Source organism: Dama dama, chromosome 15, assembly GCF_033118175.1.
Source record: "Dama dama isolate Ldn47 chromosome 15, ASM3311817v1, whole genome shotgun sequence".
Lineage (NCBI taxonomy): Eukaryota > Metazoa > Chordata > Mammalia > Artiodactyla > Cervidae > Dama > Dama dama.
The window spans coordinates 87,254,701-87,272,971 of record NC_083695.1 but is presented as its reverse complement, the minus strand read 5'-3'; the positions used below and the strand labels follow the sequence as shown (position 1 = coordinate 87,272,971).

Here is an 18,271-nt window from a genome sequence, read left to right as displayed (position 1 = left end):
AATGGAAGTTATATCTTCAACTTAGGAGAGTTTCTCCTTGGAGGAACTGTCCTGCGGAGTCGGGGTGGATGGGATGGTTTTCTGACTTCTGTCGTCAGTGAATGCTTGTCGTCTTTGTCTGCTCCTCTCACAGTTCCAGGGTGGTTGCTGGCCTTCCGACATCATGAGCCATCAATGGTGATTAGAACCAGAAGAGATGATACTCTCCTGTGCCTTTTTTTTTTTTTTTAAATACAACTTTTAATTGTGATAAGATGTACATAACAAAATTTATCTTAAGTATTTTTAAGTGCACATTCCAGAACTATTAAGTATATTCATGCTGTTTGTACAACCATCACCACCATCCATCTCTAGAACTCCTTTTACCTTGCAGAACTGAGACTCTGATCCCATTAAGCAATAGCTCCCCATTCCTCTAGCTGTATTATTACTAATAGCTTCGCATTCCTCTCTCCCCCAGACCCTGGTAACCGCCATTGTACTTTCTGAGTTTGACTCCTCTAGGTTCTTCATATAAGTGGAATCATACATTGTCTATCTTTTCATGACTGGCTTATTTCACTTAGCATGTCCTCAAGGTTCATCCATGTTGTAGCAGGTGTCGGAATTTCATTCCTTTTTAAGGCTGAGTAATATTCCATTTTATGTATATGCTGCATTTTGCTTATGCATTCATCCATTGATGGACACTTGGTGTGCTTCCACCTTTTGGATGTTGTGATGAGTGCTTTTGTGAACGTGGCTGTATAAGTATCTGTTCAAAATTTCTTCTCCAGGTTGTCCCTCAGACTGCAAACGTAAGGCCATTCTGTGATCTGAAGGAGCTGTTTTGACTGAGCTCTATCCAGATTTGTGTGCAGGCCAACGTAAGCAATGATTCAGGCAGTCTGCTTTGGTATCATGACATGGCCAGACATCAGATAGTTGAAACATCAGAAAGAGTTCACAAGTGTCAGAAAAGGAACAAAAGGCTAATTCATCAGTGATTAATCATTCCTAAAATCAGTGCCTTGGCTTGATTGCAGTCAAACAGCACTTCTGGAATTCTGTAGGAGTTTGCCTAAAAGAAGGTGGTTATTGTTATAAAAGCACCTAAAATTTAAAAAATTGGCATTTACAGAGCTGCATCTGCAGAATCCGGTACTGCTGAGATCCCCAAGCTCCCAAGCTTTTCAAAGTTTCCTGACCAGACAAATTAGCAAATGTTACTTTACTGCAGTCTTGTAACCCAGGCCAATGTATTTGAGTAGTTGTGGTAGTGACTTTGCTACTGCTGGTTTGAAAGAAATACAGATGATCTCATCAGTTACCCATAGCATAGAATAAACCACTCAAACTTTTGATTCAGCATCTGTTTTTCTTGATGTTAAAATAAGTGTCCAGTGAACTAAACGTGGTCAGAAAAAATGACCACAGAGTAACTGTAGTAAGGGATTTCTGACGGCTCCTTCAGGCAGTAGGAGGTAAAAGAATGACACGTTCATCACGTATTCTTGTTTTTAAAGTTGTCACACGTGGAATTTTGCCATATTAGAGTGAAAAGTATGGTCATGTGTTCTAAGTTGCTCATTGCAGATGAGAAAATTAACGCTCAGCGTGATTCCTGCCCAGAGTTTGCTTTAATTCACATTTTATAATTTTAGCAACTTGAAGGAGAGTTGTAAGAATTGAAATTCATATAACTGGCATTGTTTATCAGACTTAGAATGCAGTATATATAACTTTTTATTTTGGAGAAACCTAAAATGCTTGCATATTAAGTAAAAGTAAACTTTAACTGGTGCTTCCCTGGTAGCACAGTTGGTGAAGAATCTGCCTGCAGTGCAGGAGACCTGGGTTCAATCCTTGGGTTGGAAAGATCCTCTGGAGAAGGAAATGGCAACCCTCTCCAGTATTCTTGCCTGGAAAATCCTATGGACAGAGGAGCCTGGCTACCGTCCATGGGTCGCAGGAGTCAGACACGACTTAGTGACTAAACCACTACAAAGTGGAAGCAGTGACAGACATTAACTGGGGAATAAGAACACTGTTGATCAATACCTGATCTTTCCCATCCTTCTCCTCATGTCCGTTTCCACAGTGAATTGGAAAGCTTGGTACAGAACCTGATTCCTAACCTTTGAAAAACCTGAATCATCTTTGGAACTTTTCAGAAATCCTCAAGCTCGAGTTCTGCCCTAACCTACTTGTTTGGCATCCTCCTTTGCAGAGCCCTGTTCTCTGACTCCCCGTGCCCTTCCTTCCCACCTGAGCCTGCGTTTCTTGCGTCTGAAAGGGATCTCACTCATCCCTCCTCCCTTTCCAGACCCAGCATGGGCACCTGCTCTTCAGGGAAGCCTTCTCTGCGTCTCCCACCTGGGCCCCTCCCCACTCCACCTGTGGAGAACCACCTGGGTTCTGGGACCCCTGGTCCTTGCTCAGTGCTTCATCTGTGGCTGCCCTTCTGCTCTGCTGCTGCAGGTGCGCGCTCAGCCTGCGTTCATGGAAGGCCTGCTCTGTGTACCATCACGCTAGATGCCAGGGCAAGGGGAAGGGGATCACACGTGGTCCCTGCTTGTCAGGTCCTTGAGCAAACTGTGTCTTACCTGTCACTGTCCCCAGTACCTGCCAAATCCATTGGAAAGAGAAGGTGCTCAGTGAGTTTACTGACACGTGTGACATGTGGAAGGCAGGCACCCACCTGCACAGTTAAAACCTAGAAGTGGAGGAACGTAAGTAAGGGCTGGCTTACTCTGGAGGCCGTTCTCATAGAGACACTGAGCTTCGGGAAAATCTGAGTCCCATCTCAGAGTATAGTTTATACTTTCCATAAATTTCCTGTCTGTAGTTGTTTCTTTTCTAAGTCAGCCTGTCATCTAAGTGTGATGTTTATACGGAGAAGTATACTGTCCTTAAGTGTACAGCTTGACAGATGTTCACATGGTGACGACACTTGTGCAGCCAGCACCAAGATCGACACAGAATGTTCCAGTCCCCCACAAACCTCTTTCCTGTTCCCGTTGATTGTTATGTCACCCCCAAAGGCAATCGCAGAAGACTAATCATGCCTGTTTTTATGCTTGACAGGAATGGAATCACTTGGTGTATTTTGGTTTGTGATTGGCTTGCTTCACTCAGCAGTACGTTTGTAAGATTTACCCACATGCTTGTGTGTACAGTGTGTGGTTGGTTTTCACGCCTTTATGCTCGTTCTGTTGTGGTTGGACTGTTTCTAGGTTTTGGCTAATATATAACTGCAACGTTGAGCATTTCTTACATGTCCCTTCATTAACATGTGTCTGCATTTCTAGGTGTGGAATTACCAGATTGAAGACTGTGGGAATATTCAGGTTTAGTTCATACTGCCTAGCATGTTTTTAACCGATTATACTAATTTATATTCTCACCAGCAGCAGACCTTCTGATAGGTGTGTAGCAAGGGTGATGCATTGTGGGTTTAATTTGCATTGCTGTTGATGCTGAGCATCTTGTCATTTTTCTGTTGGCTTTGTGTAAAGGATCTGTTCGTGTCTTTTGCCCATTTATCTCCCCGGATGTCGATCTCCAATAGTTGTACACATTCTTTATGTATTCTGGGTATAATCCTTTGTTGCATAAATAATTTTACAGATATCTCCTTCCACTCAATGCTTACCTTTTCTTTCTCTGATGAGCAGAAATTTCTAATTTTCATGTAGCCTGGTTTGTCTTTATTGCTTTTGTGTCTTGTTCAATGGAAATCTGCCCACCCTGTGACCATGGAAATGTTTTTTTGTATTTTCTTCTTTTACCTTTCACAATTCAGTAATCTGTCTGAAATTGATTTTTGTGTATGGTTGAGTCAGAGGTCAAGACTGAGTTTTTTTTTTCCAGCTGTATAATTACTTTTAGTTTCTTAAGGGTGCTGTCCAGCACATACTAGTTTAATAAACATGTCAGTTATTTCCATCTTTATATTTGTGTCATGGCAAAATATCCCAGCTTCACTTTTTTCAAGCTTAGCATTTATTCCATTAAATAACCAAATTCCTCACTTAGAGTTATATTGGTCAGTCCTACAGGGAATACTTGACTTAAGTATGAATGATGTGCAGGTAAATCACTTCCACTTGTATATTTCTTCCAAATAAGTTTTAAAAATAAAAGCTGTGGAAAATCTCTTTAATTTAAGCAGGATGATACACTGTATGGAAATTCAGTTAGAATGATTACAACACAATGAAAAGCTCTTTATTTTATATTTTTTTGAAAAGCTTAATAGTTGTAATATTGAACTTCATTTGGCAGTCACATCCCATTTTATCATTTGCCTCTGTTATTGTTTATGTTATGTATATGTGTGTGTATATATATATGCTTGATCATATAAAAGTTTTAAATTTTTATATAGCCTGATTTACTAATCCTTGTCCTCTATGGCTTCTGGCTTCAGTATCATGCTTTAAAAATACCTTTTCCTCCCCCATGTATTAAAACTGTTATATCCTTCTCTTCTTTTCCCTTTGTAAGATTCATCTTCGGTTTGTTTCCACTGTGAAATGCTGCCTGGCTCTCTTACGTACAAGTATGTGTTTTCATTGCAATGTACATGACACCTGACACGCACTGCGCTGTGTTAGCTGCTGTTGCTACTCAGTCACTCAGTCGCGTCTGACTCTGCGACCCCGTGGGCTGCAGCACGCCTGGCTTCCCTGTCCTTCGCTCTCTCCGCAGTCGATGATGCCATCTAACTTTCTGTGTTATAACTACTTGTTTTCCTGTCTCTTTTGACTCTAAACTTCTTGAAAGATGGAGTTTGAGCTCATTTATTACTTACTGTAGCAGCAACCCCTGATTTATAGTAAATGTTCAGTATATCTTTAAATGGCTGGATGGAGATAAAAGAATATTGAGTAATTTGATTATGGGTTAGAGGGAAAGTACATATCTACGCCAAACAAAGTGGTCCTGTTTGGGATTTCTACAGGATAGATCTTTTTGTAACTTTGGCAAGGTTAGTGAAATGTAAGTTTATTAAAATGTTTACTTTTAGAATAATGAGAAAGTTGCTTTGTTTGAATTGTCAGGTGAACAGTGAAGGTACTCTTGAATTTCCTTTTTTCTTTAAATTGGCAAAGCATTGCAAATAATTTAAAACATCTGTAATTCTGCAATGATAGTGCTGTATAAATGTGGTTTATATTTGAATTAAGTTTATTTTTAAATTGATTTAGAAATTTATCTACTTGAATAAAGTTAATAATTTGTAAAATCCTTCAAATAACAGAATACAGTATAAATAATTTTTTCTAGGAAATATAGATTTTGATAGTTATATAAGTATATAACCTAAATACTATTTTAATTAACATTAATTTGTTCATGACCTAACTTTGACTGAGTTCCTATTTCCACTTATCCTAAAATAGTGGTTCTCTATCAGGGGCGATTTGTGCCCCTGTCCCCACCTTATCTCATTTCTGAAAACTTTGATTGTCCCAGTTGAGCCAGTGGGGTATGGGTATGTATGCTACTGGTATTTTGAGCCAGAGAATTCTTTTTTGATGTGGACTGTGTATTGTAAGGATAGGGATGCCTCTAAATATTCTACAGTACACAGTCCCCAGCAAAAAAGAATTCTCTGCTCAAAATATCAGTGGTGCTAAGACTTGAGAAACCCTGTTTCAGGGGTTACCTACTTGCCATTGAAGTCTGTAGGGCTTTACAGTTGCTGAGTTACTGCAGGTAATTTGACTACTGCTGTCAAAAAGGAACTGCCAGAAAGATTAATTTTGGGCTCACCATAACAGTCTTGAAATAAACTATCCTGTATGACACACCAGAGAGAAGTTTCTCATGTCTAATTCATGACCCTGTGCAGCCATAAGCTTATTGATGACCCCAGGACTGTCTTAAATTTTCTTTGGGGGCTTATGTGTGGCCTTTATGTCAGCTTAAAGGTAATTTAATGTTTCTGTACAATGCGATTTATCTAGCAAATCTTGAGGTCTTTTACAAGGAGCAACAGAAACAAGTAAGGTTAAAATTTCCAAAGTGCGTCACTTTGTTGTCTTAGTTCTGATGTGCATGGTAGGGTCTGTCTTAAGTATTTATAAATTGTTTTGTTTTTCTTGCTTTGTAGAAAAAGAGAGAAACTTGGCATCTTCATAATAGCCAAGTGAATTGCTGTCCCTGGCAACAGTTTTAGTACAAAGAGCACAGTGTTGGCTTATACATTTTTGGATGGGCAGTTATAGTCCTTTTCAGCTTAAGTGGCACGGGGCTGTTTGGTGCATCCCTTGCTCCTGGACTGCACCCTGGTGTGGTTGGAACTAAGCTGTTACAGAGAGGCTCATGCGTAGAAGTGTTTTTTGTTTTTCTTGCCTAATATTCTACCTTGGTGTTGATGTGAGAATAAAACCAATTCTCACCCTTCCTTCCCCCACACCTCCAGGGCTCCCTAGCACAGCTCAGGTCTTCTTTCCATCCTAGATTTATACATCTTCTCCTGGGTCTCATATCTTCCTTCTGAAGAAAATAAGGCAACTGTAAGATTTTTATGCTTGACCTTTTTATTTCAGAAGCCTTCTTGTCTAAATAAGTGGCAGCAGCTAAAGGGCAGCAGACTTGAGAAGCGTAATTATCTTAGACAGCAGTGAGGTGACGGGCAACAGTGAGAAGCAGAGGAAGCCCCGTGTCTACTGTTGGAGGACCTTCCCATCAGTACCCCACTGTCCTCCATCTCATGCTCAGCCTCAGCCATGGAGTTGTTCGAGGATGATTTACGTTGTGTGAGAATTGTTTTGCTAGGAAATCCATGGTCTCTTACACGGTTCTCTTAGATGCACCTTTCTTTGGTTGGTCTTCAGGGGTTCCCTTCTTTTCCTGTTTCTTCACAGTCTGCCTGTAGACATACCTTTGCCCCCCATTTTTCTATTATGTTTGTCCTATGCAGAGAAATCCACTGCACTCAGATTTCTGCCATGCCCAGACCTCTCTTCTGATGGAAATTCCTATTCCTATAGTGTCTGCCCAAGGAAATGCAGTTTTTGAGTTTAGGTTACCGTGCTTAGCTCCATGTAACTCTGTTAATTGAACTAAGCATGGGTGCTTAGTCATTCAGTCGTGTCTGACTGTTTGTGACCCCATGGACCATAGCCCACTAGGCTCCTTTCCATGGGAATTCTCCAGGCAAGAATACTGGAGTGGGTTGCCATTTCCACTCCAGTGGGTTAAGCATGGGTGCCTAACCCAAAGGTGGTCAATCTAGGGTAGAGTAGTATTACTAGAGTAGTATTACTATATGTAAGATATGTATTAAAGCTTTGCCTACTCAATAGTGGATGACCAAACCATTCAGATCTGCTCTTTTAAGGAAGTTTGTATTAAGACAGTAGGAAGGATCAGTAGTTAGTGGGAGTAGGCATAGGGAATAGAAACATAGAGAACAGTAACAAAGGCTCAGAGTTAGATTGGGGCTTTGTAAGCACAGGTCTATAAAGTTTGAATTATAGGCAGACCTTTGTACACATGCACATTTATCTTGAGAATAGAGTTCATGGATTTCTTTCATCTGATTTTCAAAGGGGCCTGTGAATCAAAAGATAGCAAGATGAGAGAACAGAGAGGTGGAAGGGGGAATAGAAGCTGAGACAGTGAATAGCAGATGAAAATACAGATTGGGATCTCCTGCTACTGAAGGCATGTGGATAACCTCTTGTTAGACCTGCTTGCCAGATATTGAATTACAATCTGTTATCCACAAGGCCTTCATCTAGCTTAGGTTTCCTTCTCTCCCTGGATAGCCTGGAATTCTCTGGAGCCTGGCCGTAGGTGGGTAATATTTCTGCCCTCATTCTCTTATGTTCATCCCTAAAACGCTCTGTTCCCCATCACCATTAATACTAGCCACTCAGTGGATCACTTGAGTGAATTCCTTTGTTTCTTTAGCCTAAAGAACCAAACGAATAAGCTTGTCTGTCAACAGCATGGATGTCTTAGAAAGGGCAACAGTTGTGCCAGCTCCCTAGGTGTCCCTAATGTTATTAATAATGAGCAGTACCTTTGTAGGCATGTCCACATAAGTGAACCACTCGCCCATCAAAGGTTGAGATGGAGAATAAGGAGAGAAAGAATTGGTAAAGTATTCTGTATAAACAACACTTAATAAAATTCCATAAGGTATTTTTACTCTTTCCAGTCAGTGAAACATTTTATCTTCTGTTTTTCCTTAGGGATGTGATGAAGGGTTCAAAGAGTGGTTGATTAACCGTGTTTGTGTCTGGGCTTGATGTTGTTATTTAGTGAGATAAGTGCTGCACAGAAAACATTGACTCAAAAATTAATGTGAACAGATGGAAGAGAATATTATGTTATCTGAAGTTTTAACACATTGAAACAGATTGCTGGGGGTTGAGAATTTTCTTCCCTGAGAATTCTGAGAAACAGTGATGGCAGACATCTTTGTCATCATGAAAGAGATACATGGCTTTCATACCTTAGAGACACAGAACATCTCAGGTCTTTTGGCCTAAATCTATGAAAACTGAGACCAAGGTGGTGGTGACAATGAGTTTACAGTTTTTCCTAGGAAATATAATAGTTGCTTTTGTAACTACCCAAGTTTAATGTATATTTAATTTTTACGGAGTTTTGCTGCTTTTCATTGCATATTTGGCTAGGCAAAGTTTTGAACTTGTTTTTCAAACCAAATTATGATAAAGGGTTGAAGGGAAGGGGTATCAGACAGAAAATGTCTATTTTCTTTTTTCACCAATTCCCCAATAAAGCTTTTCTTTTTTTTTTTTTTTTGCTTTTAATTCTTTTAATTCTTTTCTTATTAGCTTCTAATTCTAATAATTCTATTACGGGACAAAATAGTTCAAGCAGTAAAAATCAGAAATGTGTAACTCATTTAAACTAATTAGCTGCGTTTCTTTGAATTTCAAGGTGAGAAAAGTTTGAGTGCTACTCAGCCACTTTGGTGGGTCAGAAATCATAAATACTCAGAAACAGACTTAGGAGAATGAGACTTTTTTTTTTTTTTTAAATAAGATCCATTTCTGGAACTTCCCTGGCAGTCCAGTGGGTAAGACTTCGCCTTCAAAAGCAGAGGGTATGGGTTCAGTCCCTGGTGGGAGCTAAGATCCCACATGCCTTGTGGCTAAAAAAGCAGAACATAACCGAGGCAATCTTATAACAAGTTCAATAAAGACTTTAAAAATGGTCCCTGTTAAAAAAAAGGCAACTTTAAAAAGTTTGTTTCTTCCCTCTTGTTATCATCATTTATTGGCTTTTTTGGGATTTGTTTGTTTACTTTTTAATTCTCTTTCCATCAGTTTTAGATGAACCAAGGAAAAATCAGAGTGCCCTCGGACTGTTTGTATGCCTCTGGTTTTATCATGGAGTCACATAGACTGTAGTTACCTATCTTAGTAAGAATTTAGATTAAGGCTCCTAGAGGGGAAATTTCTGTCCTGTCTGTGTTTAAGGTCTCATATTCCAAAAGAGCACCATGTAGTTGCATTGCTCCTGGCTCTTAAGGAAAACATCATGAGAATGGTAAAAAATATTCTCTTATTTTTGGATACTGAATCTTAGAAGAAGAATCTAGAGAGATAAGTATTTTTATTGCTTTAATTCAGATTAAACCTAATAAACTAATTCCCCGAGGCTTTCCCGATTTTTTTGTTGGCGTCAGCTTAGTAGGATTGGTGAGTGAGTCTTAGATGAGAGTCTGGCAAACAGTTTCACTTGTGCTCTGAGCATGGGGAGTGATAGTTTTGTTAACCCAGGGCTCTGCTTTGGAAACTCTGCCATTTCCAGACGTGTCCTGAGGCCCTCAATTAGTATTCTAAGTGAGATGTTAAAAGCAGAGGGCTCAGTCTGTTATTGTATTATAGTTATTGGTCCAGTGGTAGACTTTCTTTTTATTTAACCATTTTTGGGAAATATTTTCAAGCTTTCAGAAAAGTTGTAAGAATAAGAACGATGCAAAGAAAAAGTATATACCCTTCACTCAGATTCACCTCCTTGTCTCCCCTACACCCTCATATATACGTAGATGCACGTGTGTGTTTACACATGTACACACACATTTTTTAAAGCTGTTTGAAAGTAAATTGGTTATGCTGTGTTTCTCTGCTTATTATATGCCAGGTACATTTTATAAATAAGTGTTCTGTAATTGTTAGCTCAAGTGATAAAACAATTCTAGACATAGGTGTTATTTTTTTCCCCCACCATTTATGGATAAGTCTGTAACTAACCTACAGCTAGTTACTGTTGGAGGATTTGCCTTTAGCTAGATCAAGGCTAAAGCTGTGTTGTATTGCTTCTCTTGGAAGATGTTTCCAGTGTGAAGACTTTCATGTAGGTTTTAAAAGCACTCTTGAGTTCTCACAGGCCGTTTAAGTCCAGATTTCATCTATTCTAAAATATGCATTTTCTTTTCTCTTTTTCACATTAGAAAAACCTGGATGTATATCTTACAATGGATAATGATGTAGTTGACATTATAAATGTGTGTGTGCACACTTGGTTTTTAATTTTGGTGGTATGCTTCTTGACACTGTCAGAGATAGCTTCTGTGTGTGTGTGTGTGTGTGTGTGTGTGTGTGTATGTGTTTTCTGTTTCCCACTTGAAAGGGAAAATTATATTCTAGGTTATCAGCTCCAAGGCGTGGAGGAGTTATTGCATTTTATTTAATATTGTAGACTTGCTTAAAGATCAGACATGCTGAATCTTTACAAGTAAAATGTATAAATATTTCTGAAAGGCAACTAAAACCTCCTTAGCTGTTTGGATTTGTATCACTTGTGGTGTGAGAATTGTTAGAATTGATTGGGTGGAAAAATTTGTGCAGTTGCAGAATTACCTTGCTTTGAGATGATTGTTTTCTTCTTTCTGTTTGCCCTTTCCCTGTTCTATTCTTTTTTCAATTTTAAAATCAAACTTCTTGTGGAAGAGAAGATAAATAAGGGGAATATTAAAAATAAAAACTGCCTACAACTCTGTCACCCAGGACTAATCACTGTTGCCATTTTGCTGTATTTCGTAAATATACATGCATTTCTTTCTTCCTCACAGTTGTTATGATGTATGCAGTACTCTTTTCTACCTTTTTATACTTGTTCATGAGTATTTTTCTGTTGTTCTCAAGTCTTTTATATCCCTCAGATTTTAATTGGCTGTAAACATTCTAATAATGTGCTATAATTTTTCGAGCTCTTACTGTATAAGTTCTTCTACTTCTTTGTTATAAATAACTCATGGCAAATATCTTTTTGTATATTTCTTTTTGAGACTTTGTGACAAAATTTGTTCTTTTGAGCATTCATGCTCTACATAAGGAATTCACCCATTTCATGTGTCTGTTCATTTGGAATGTTTTCTTCCAGGAAGAGTAGTGTAGTGAAGTGAAAGTTGCTCAGTTGTGTTCGACTCTGCCACCCTGACTCTTTGCGACCCCATGGACTGTATCCCGCCAGAATCCTCTGTCCATGGAATTCTCCAGGCAAGAATACTGGAGTGGGTAGCCATTCCCTTCCCCAGGGGATCTTCCCAGCTCAGGGATTGAACCCGGGTCTCCTGCATTGAAGGCAGATTCTTTACCATCTGAGCCACTAGGGAAGGAAGAGTAGAGGGACATCATATACCAGAAACTACTTAAAATTAGACCAGGAAACACATGCAGGAATATAACAGGAAACATCTTGTTTTAGGAAAAACAAACCAATTGATTTTCCTTTTTTCTTTTTCTCCTAACATGTTACACTAGCAAATCTCTTGGCTGCCTTTAGTTCTTATAAACTGATGAACTGTAAGTTTATTTCTCTGTACAGTGTTTTGGATTTATTTAGGTACTGATACATTTATCCTGCCTTTTAGGAGTCAGTAGTGCTGTTCTCTTGTGGCTCTTTCGTGAAGTACTAAAAGGTTACTTCTGTTCTTTTAGTACTTCCCAGCCTTAGTTTGTAAGTTCTCAAGAGGATTATAAGGAAGATGGAATAACTCAGTGATGTCAGTCCCCTTTGTAATAAGGGAAATAAAAGTTATTTTTTTAATTTTATTTCTCTTAAGAGGACAGTTTAACAGGAAAAAATGAGGGATACCTCAAACAATATAAAAATGGATAGTTGTCTTTTGCCATTTTTTTAAATAAATGACTTATTTCTTTAGCTTTATTTTTTAAGCCATATACAGTGCAACAGTGGCTCTGTCCTGACTTTATTCCACTTTTTTCTTTTAACACCTAAGTAGAGTCACCTAATCTTCCTGTAGGTGCACCTTTTCAACTTTCACCCTCAGCTCCCAAAGCAGAAGAATCCTGGAACTGTGCTGTGGTGGGTCAGCATTGTGTCCAGGTTTAATAGGTGGGACTGTCTCTGGTTCCTCTCTGCGCAGTGCCTTGAATCTATTCTGTTTGTGTTCAGTTTATCTGTTGATGCCCTTCCATTCCTTCCATAATACTCATCCAGTGCCATGGCAGTCTGAATGCTTGTGCCTGGTAAACTTCAATTTAATATATGCATGCATGTCTGGTTTTGTCAGTTTTTTATGCCTATTTTACTAGTTATGTTAATGATACAGTTTTTTTTCAATATTAAGTAAACTGATGAAAGTTGCTTCAGTTATTTGCATTAAACTTAATTTGAATGATGTAGATAGATAGATAGACCCAAAGCTGAGTCATAAAAAATTTCTGCTGAATTTGTTGTGGATGAGATAAATAAAAGCATTTAGGGTTAAAAACAAAAAAGTTCATAATAATCTGGAAAGATTCTACACTTTCCTAAGAATAAGTGCTCAGTGCACTTTAAAGAACCAGTAACCGAAAGTCCCAGTCATGCATCCTCAGAGAAGAGGCTTGTCCTAAATCTGAGAATGGCTAATGAATGTGCAGTTATATATTTTAGCTGTTAAAGGTATGTGTGTTTGTACACATACAGTGTAATGGGCATTTTTAATTGATGCACCACTACTAATCCTGTTCACTTTGGATAAGATGCCTTTTGCTATAAATTATTCTATAATATTTATAGACTTTTTAATCTGTATAAATATATCTTTGCTGGAAGATACTCAAACTGTGACTAAGTAGATCTAACAAGTAAATATTGCCATATAGCTACATACAAGCCTTCAGTCCTGGTGTATTAGTAGGATTTGAGAGTCACTGAGTGTGGTTTTGTGCTTACCCCTCCATAGTTGCCACTCACGTGTTACATCAAAGCCTTATTAAATTTGCCTCACTCTTTCAGTCCTGCTAGATCCTGGAATTTTGCTGTTGAACCTTAGTCTGTGTTGGTTTCTGTTACTGAAGGCAGGTTCTACGGTTACCTGCCTCCTTGCTCTTTTTAGTTCTCTGGAACCTTCTCTGAATGACTTGCTCAGGTTCATCTCTGTAGGTTCTATCTCTGGCCAGCCATAGTCTGGACCCTTTGTCACAAATCAAACCCTGGTTCTGATGATGGCTTTTCAAAAACCAATGTTCTACATGTTCAGTTTTTGAAACATGAATGTCTTACATCTTTCTTAACATCCTTCAATTCACAATAATAGGTTTTCTTTTTTTGAAAGAAACGTTTTTATTGAGGCATATTATACATATTGAAAAATGAACCAAAGTGTGGAGCCCCTATGGAAATCATAAGATAAACACACCCGTGATCCTCACTGTCTACTGGAAATTGAAATTTCTCTGCCTGGCATTCATTCTGTGAAGGACTAAGCCGTAAATCTTGTAGGTTTACAGGCCATGTGGTCTGCCGTTGTCGTGAAAGCAGCCATGGAAGATATGTCAACAAATGGGCATGGCTGGGCTCCAGTGAAACTTTATTTATGGACTCTGAGATTTAAATGTCATATCATTTTCACATGTCATAAGCTATTACTCTTCTTTTGATTTATTTGCAACCATTAAAAAATGTAAAAACCGTTCTTAGCTCCTGAGCTGTATGTGAAAAAGCAGCAGACCAGATTCGGCCCATTGCCATGGTTTGCTGACTTCTTCTCTCCAGATGGCATTAACCTTCAGCTTACTCCCTGCAGAAATAGCCTCTGTTCATCTAAGGTGGCATCATTATCTTCATCATATCGCACATTAGAGCCATTCTCCTTTAATGAGGAAATCCAACCATCAGAATAATTCACTGTGTGAAGTTCAGTGATTAAATTGCCCTTGTGCCTCTAGAATACACCTACTGACTTTGGATACAAATTTTTTATTTTTCATTTATTTTTATTAGTTGGAGGCTAATTACTTTACAATATTGTAGTAGTTTCTGCCATACATTGACATGAATCAGCCATGGATTTACATGTGTCCCCATCCTGAACCCCCTCCCACCTCCCTCCCCATCCCATCCCTCTGGGTCATCCCAGTGCACCAGCCCCGAGCACTTGTCTCATGCATCCAACCTGGGCTGGTGATTTCTTTCACACTTGATAATATACATGTTTCGATGCTGTTCTCTCAGATCATCCCACCCTCGCCATCTCCCACAGAGTCCAAAAGTCTGTTCTATACATCTGTGAGTCTTTTTCTGTCTTGCATATAGGGTTATCGTTACCATCCTTCTAAATTCCATATATATGCATTAGTATACTGTATTGGTGTTTATCTTTCTGGCTTACTTCACTGTTATAATGGGCTCCAGTTTCATCCATCTCATTAGAACTGATTCAAATGTATTCTTTTTAATGGCTGAGTAATATTCCATGGTATATATGTACCACAGCTTTCTTATCCATTCGTCTGCTGATGGGCATCTAGGTTGCTTCCATGTTCTGGCTATTATAAACAGTGCTGTGATGAACACTGGGGTACACGTGTCTCTTTCAGATCTGGTTTCCTCGGTGAGTATGCCCAGGAGTGGGATTGCTGGGTCATATGGCAGTTCTATTTCCAGTTTTTTAAGGAATCTCCACACTGTTCTCCATAGTGGCTGTACTAGTTTGCATTCCCACCAACAGTGTAAGAGGATTCCCTTTTCTCCATACGCTCTCCAGCATTTATTGCTTGTAGACTTTTGGATAGCAGCCATTCTGACTGGCGTGAAATGGTACCTCATTGTGGTTTTGATTTGCATTTCTCTGATAATGAGTGATGTTGAGCATCTTTTCATTGTTTATTAGCCATCTGTATGTCTTCTTTGGAGAAATGTCTGTTTAGATCTTTGGCCCATTTTTTGATTGGGTCATTTGATTGGGTCATTCTGGAATTGAGCTGCAGGAGTTGCTTGTATATTTTTGAGATTAATCCTTTGTCTGTTTTTTCGTTTGCTATTATTTTCTCCCATTCTGAAGGCTGTCTTTTCACCTTACTTATAGTTTCCTTTGTTGTGCAAAAGCTTTTAAGTTTCATTAGGTCCCATTTGTTTATTTTTGCTTTTATTTCCAGTATTCTGGGAGGTGGGTCATAGAGGATCCTGCTGTGATTCATGTCAGAGAGTGTTTTGCCTATGCTCTCCTAGGAGTTTTATAGTTTCTGGTCTTACATTTAGATCTTTAATCCATTTTGAGTTTATTTTTGTGTGACTTGGGATACATATTTTAAAATGAATTTTTATCTACATAAATTGAAACATATATAACTATATGAGGTAATAAGCCATGACTTATTTTATAGTGGTTTACAGACTAAACATAATGGTAGTTGTTTGATTACCTTTACTTTTCCTTTATTTTTTAAAATTTAGAACAATTTAAAAATTGTTTAAAGTTTAAATGATTACTATAGTTTGTCAGTCATGAAATAACTCTGAGTGCTTTATAGTATTGTTAAAAACCATTTATTGTCACTGTGGCTCAGCTGGTAAAGAATCCACCTGCAATGCAGAAGACCTGGGTTCGATCCCTGACTTGGGACGATCCCCTGGAAAAGGGAAAGGCTACCCACTCCAGCATTCTGGCTTGGAGAATTCAATGGACTGTATAGTCCATGGGGTTGCAAAGAGTTGGATATGACTGAGCGACTTTCACTGAAACTGACTGTCACCCACATGGTGGTATCTTGAAAGAAGCAAATATTTAATTCAGCTAACATCCACCAGGGCATGTGGTATTCCTGTGTGCTCACTTGTGTCCGACTCTTTGTGACTCCCTGGACAGTAGCCCGCCAGGCTTCTCTGTCCATAGAATCTTCCAGGCAAGAATACTGGAGTGGGTTGCCATTTCCTCCTCCTGGGTATCTTCCTGATGCAGGGATTGAACTCATATCTCTTGTGTCTCCAGCATTGGCAGATAGATTCTTTACCATTGAACCACCTACGAAGCCAGCATTCACTAGATCTGCTAGTAAATGAGGCACTTTGAGAACCTACTCTGCTGCTGCTGCTGAATGAGACATAGCTCCTGTCTGCAAGAAGCCCTTGGACAGGATAAACATTACAGAACTGTCCTGTAAGATCGAATGTGGTAACATCTAGAAGAAAGGAAATGTGGGAGCACCGATGCATGGTAGTGAGAAGTATGTATTTTATTAAACATGATTTTTCCCCCAAATTTTGAAAATTCTAAACCTACACAAAGGTTGAAAGAATAGTACAATAAACACACACATACCTTCAACTAGAGTCACCAGCTGTCAACATCTTAGCATGTTTTAACTCTCTGTATGCATGCATATATAGTTTTATGTATGTTTGTGATTTTTCTTCCTAAACCATTTGAAAGTAAGTTTCAGAGATTGACATTTCACACTAAAGTACTTCAGCATCAATCTCCTAAGAACAAGGAAGTTCTCATACTTAACTATGATATAATACCCTTATCATGCTCAAGAAAGGTAATATTTCTAAAATAATACAATCAAATATATAGTCAGTATTCAGAGTTCCCAGTTGTCTCAGTAATGTCTTTCATTTTTTTCCCCCTCAATCTGAGATCTTTTCAAAGGTTATATACTCCATTTAGTTTATTGATTGTAAAAGTATCATTTAGTCTAGAACTATAACTTTGCTTTATTTGCTTTCACAACATTACTTTTGAGGAGTTTTAATGACTCATGATTGGATTTTTTGTCATTTTTTTCATAACTGTATTCAGGAGGAACATTTTTGGTCAGAATAGTACCCAGGTGATGCCGTGCAGTCTCAGGATGTCACGTCCAGAGTCAGTTATGGGTGACGGTTCAGGTGGACTCTACCAGGTTGCTCCACTGTGGAGCTGGTGTTTTTCCCTTTGTAATTAGTAAGTAATCTGTGAGGTCATACTTGGAGACTGTGAATAATTGTTCCTCCAACCTTTTACCCAGTGGTAGAATTTTTTCTTTTTCACAATTTCATCTGAACATTAGGACTGTAAAAACATATTTCATAACCCCAATTGTTTGCAGATATTTAAAATTTAATTATGTATGCATTCCTTTAATGAAATGTTGTTGAAAGTTGGTCTACAAATATATTTTCATATTGAACTTAAACATTAATTACCATTTCATCAGAAGAAAGCAGAGTTAAGATCAAGCTCCCAAAGATGAAAAAGCTGAGTTCAAATCTGGGTTTCATGTCTTACTATATGTACAGACTTTCTAAGCCTCAGTGTCTTTTATCTGCAAAATGGGGATAATCACCACTCCTTAATAACATAAAAGTTATTTATTTAATTACAGAGACATAATTTTTACTAAAAATAGGTGACTTTGGCTTATTGAAAGAAAAAAATTGAACGTTTAATTCTTTATTTGAATTCTGTCTGAAAATGTGGATTTTCTTTATTGCTCCCAATACATTTGATTATTTTTTTATATTTTTTATACACCTTTCAGTTAAGGCTAGATATTTGCTTAAAGTGCTTTGGAAAGTTTACATTTCATTCTGTCTTGTGTGATTCTTTGAAGTCATCTGGTAAATACTTCATGCTATTGTTAGAAGAAGGAGAGTCAGATTCTCATAGATTGTACTGTTTCCCAAGACTAAAGTTAGGTAACTGGATGAAGGCTTAATTCTTGTAATGATAGATTTCCAAATCCATTGCTCAGAAACACACAGTGAAGATTGAGGATAGTTAAAATTCCTTTAATAAACAGTCTACATGAAGATAAAATGAAGTTAGCAAGCATGGAAACTGTCATAAACTATTCGAGTTGTCTTGGAAATTCTGGAACCAAGTTAAATTGACTCCCACTGGCCAAAATATGAACAATTTGAGCATCAAAAAAAATAACTGTAGTGAACTGAAACATATTAAATATCTTTAGACCTATGAGCTTGTAATGATACTGAAGAGTCAAGTTGCTGGAGTTTGTGCTAGGAACCACATGGTAGCGCTGAGCTGCTACATCACCAGGAGCCTATAGATAGCTTG

General features: G+C 38.3%; 1 protein-coding gene across 11 annotated transcripts in view; it reads left to right on the top strand.

The window, feature by feature from the left end:
* The window catches only part of ATE1 (arginyltransferase 1), a 154,596-nt gene that overhangs the window by 82,602 nt on the left and 53,723 nt on the right, over positions 1-18,271 (top strand). Inside the window, exon 12 of one of the 11 annotated variants that reach the window (XM_061162803.1) lies at positions 16,199-17,436. The exons of the other annotated variants lie outside the window; for them this stretch is intronic. Within the exon in view, the coding sequence (XP_061018786.1) occupies positions 16,199-16,279 (81 nt within the window). The 3' untranslated portion in view covers positions 16,280-17,436. Of the gene's footprint in view, positions 1-16,198; positions 17,437-18,271 lie in introns of those variants that run through there. 11 annotated transcript variants of the gene reach the window in all.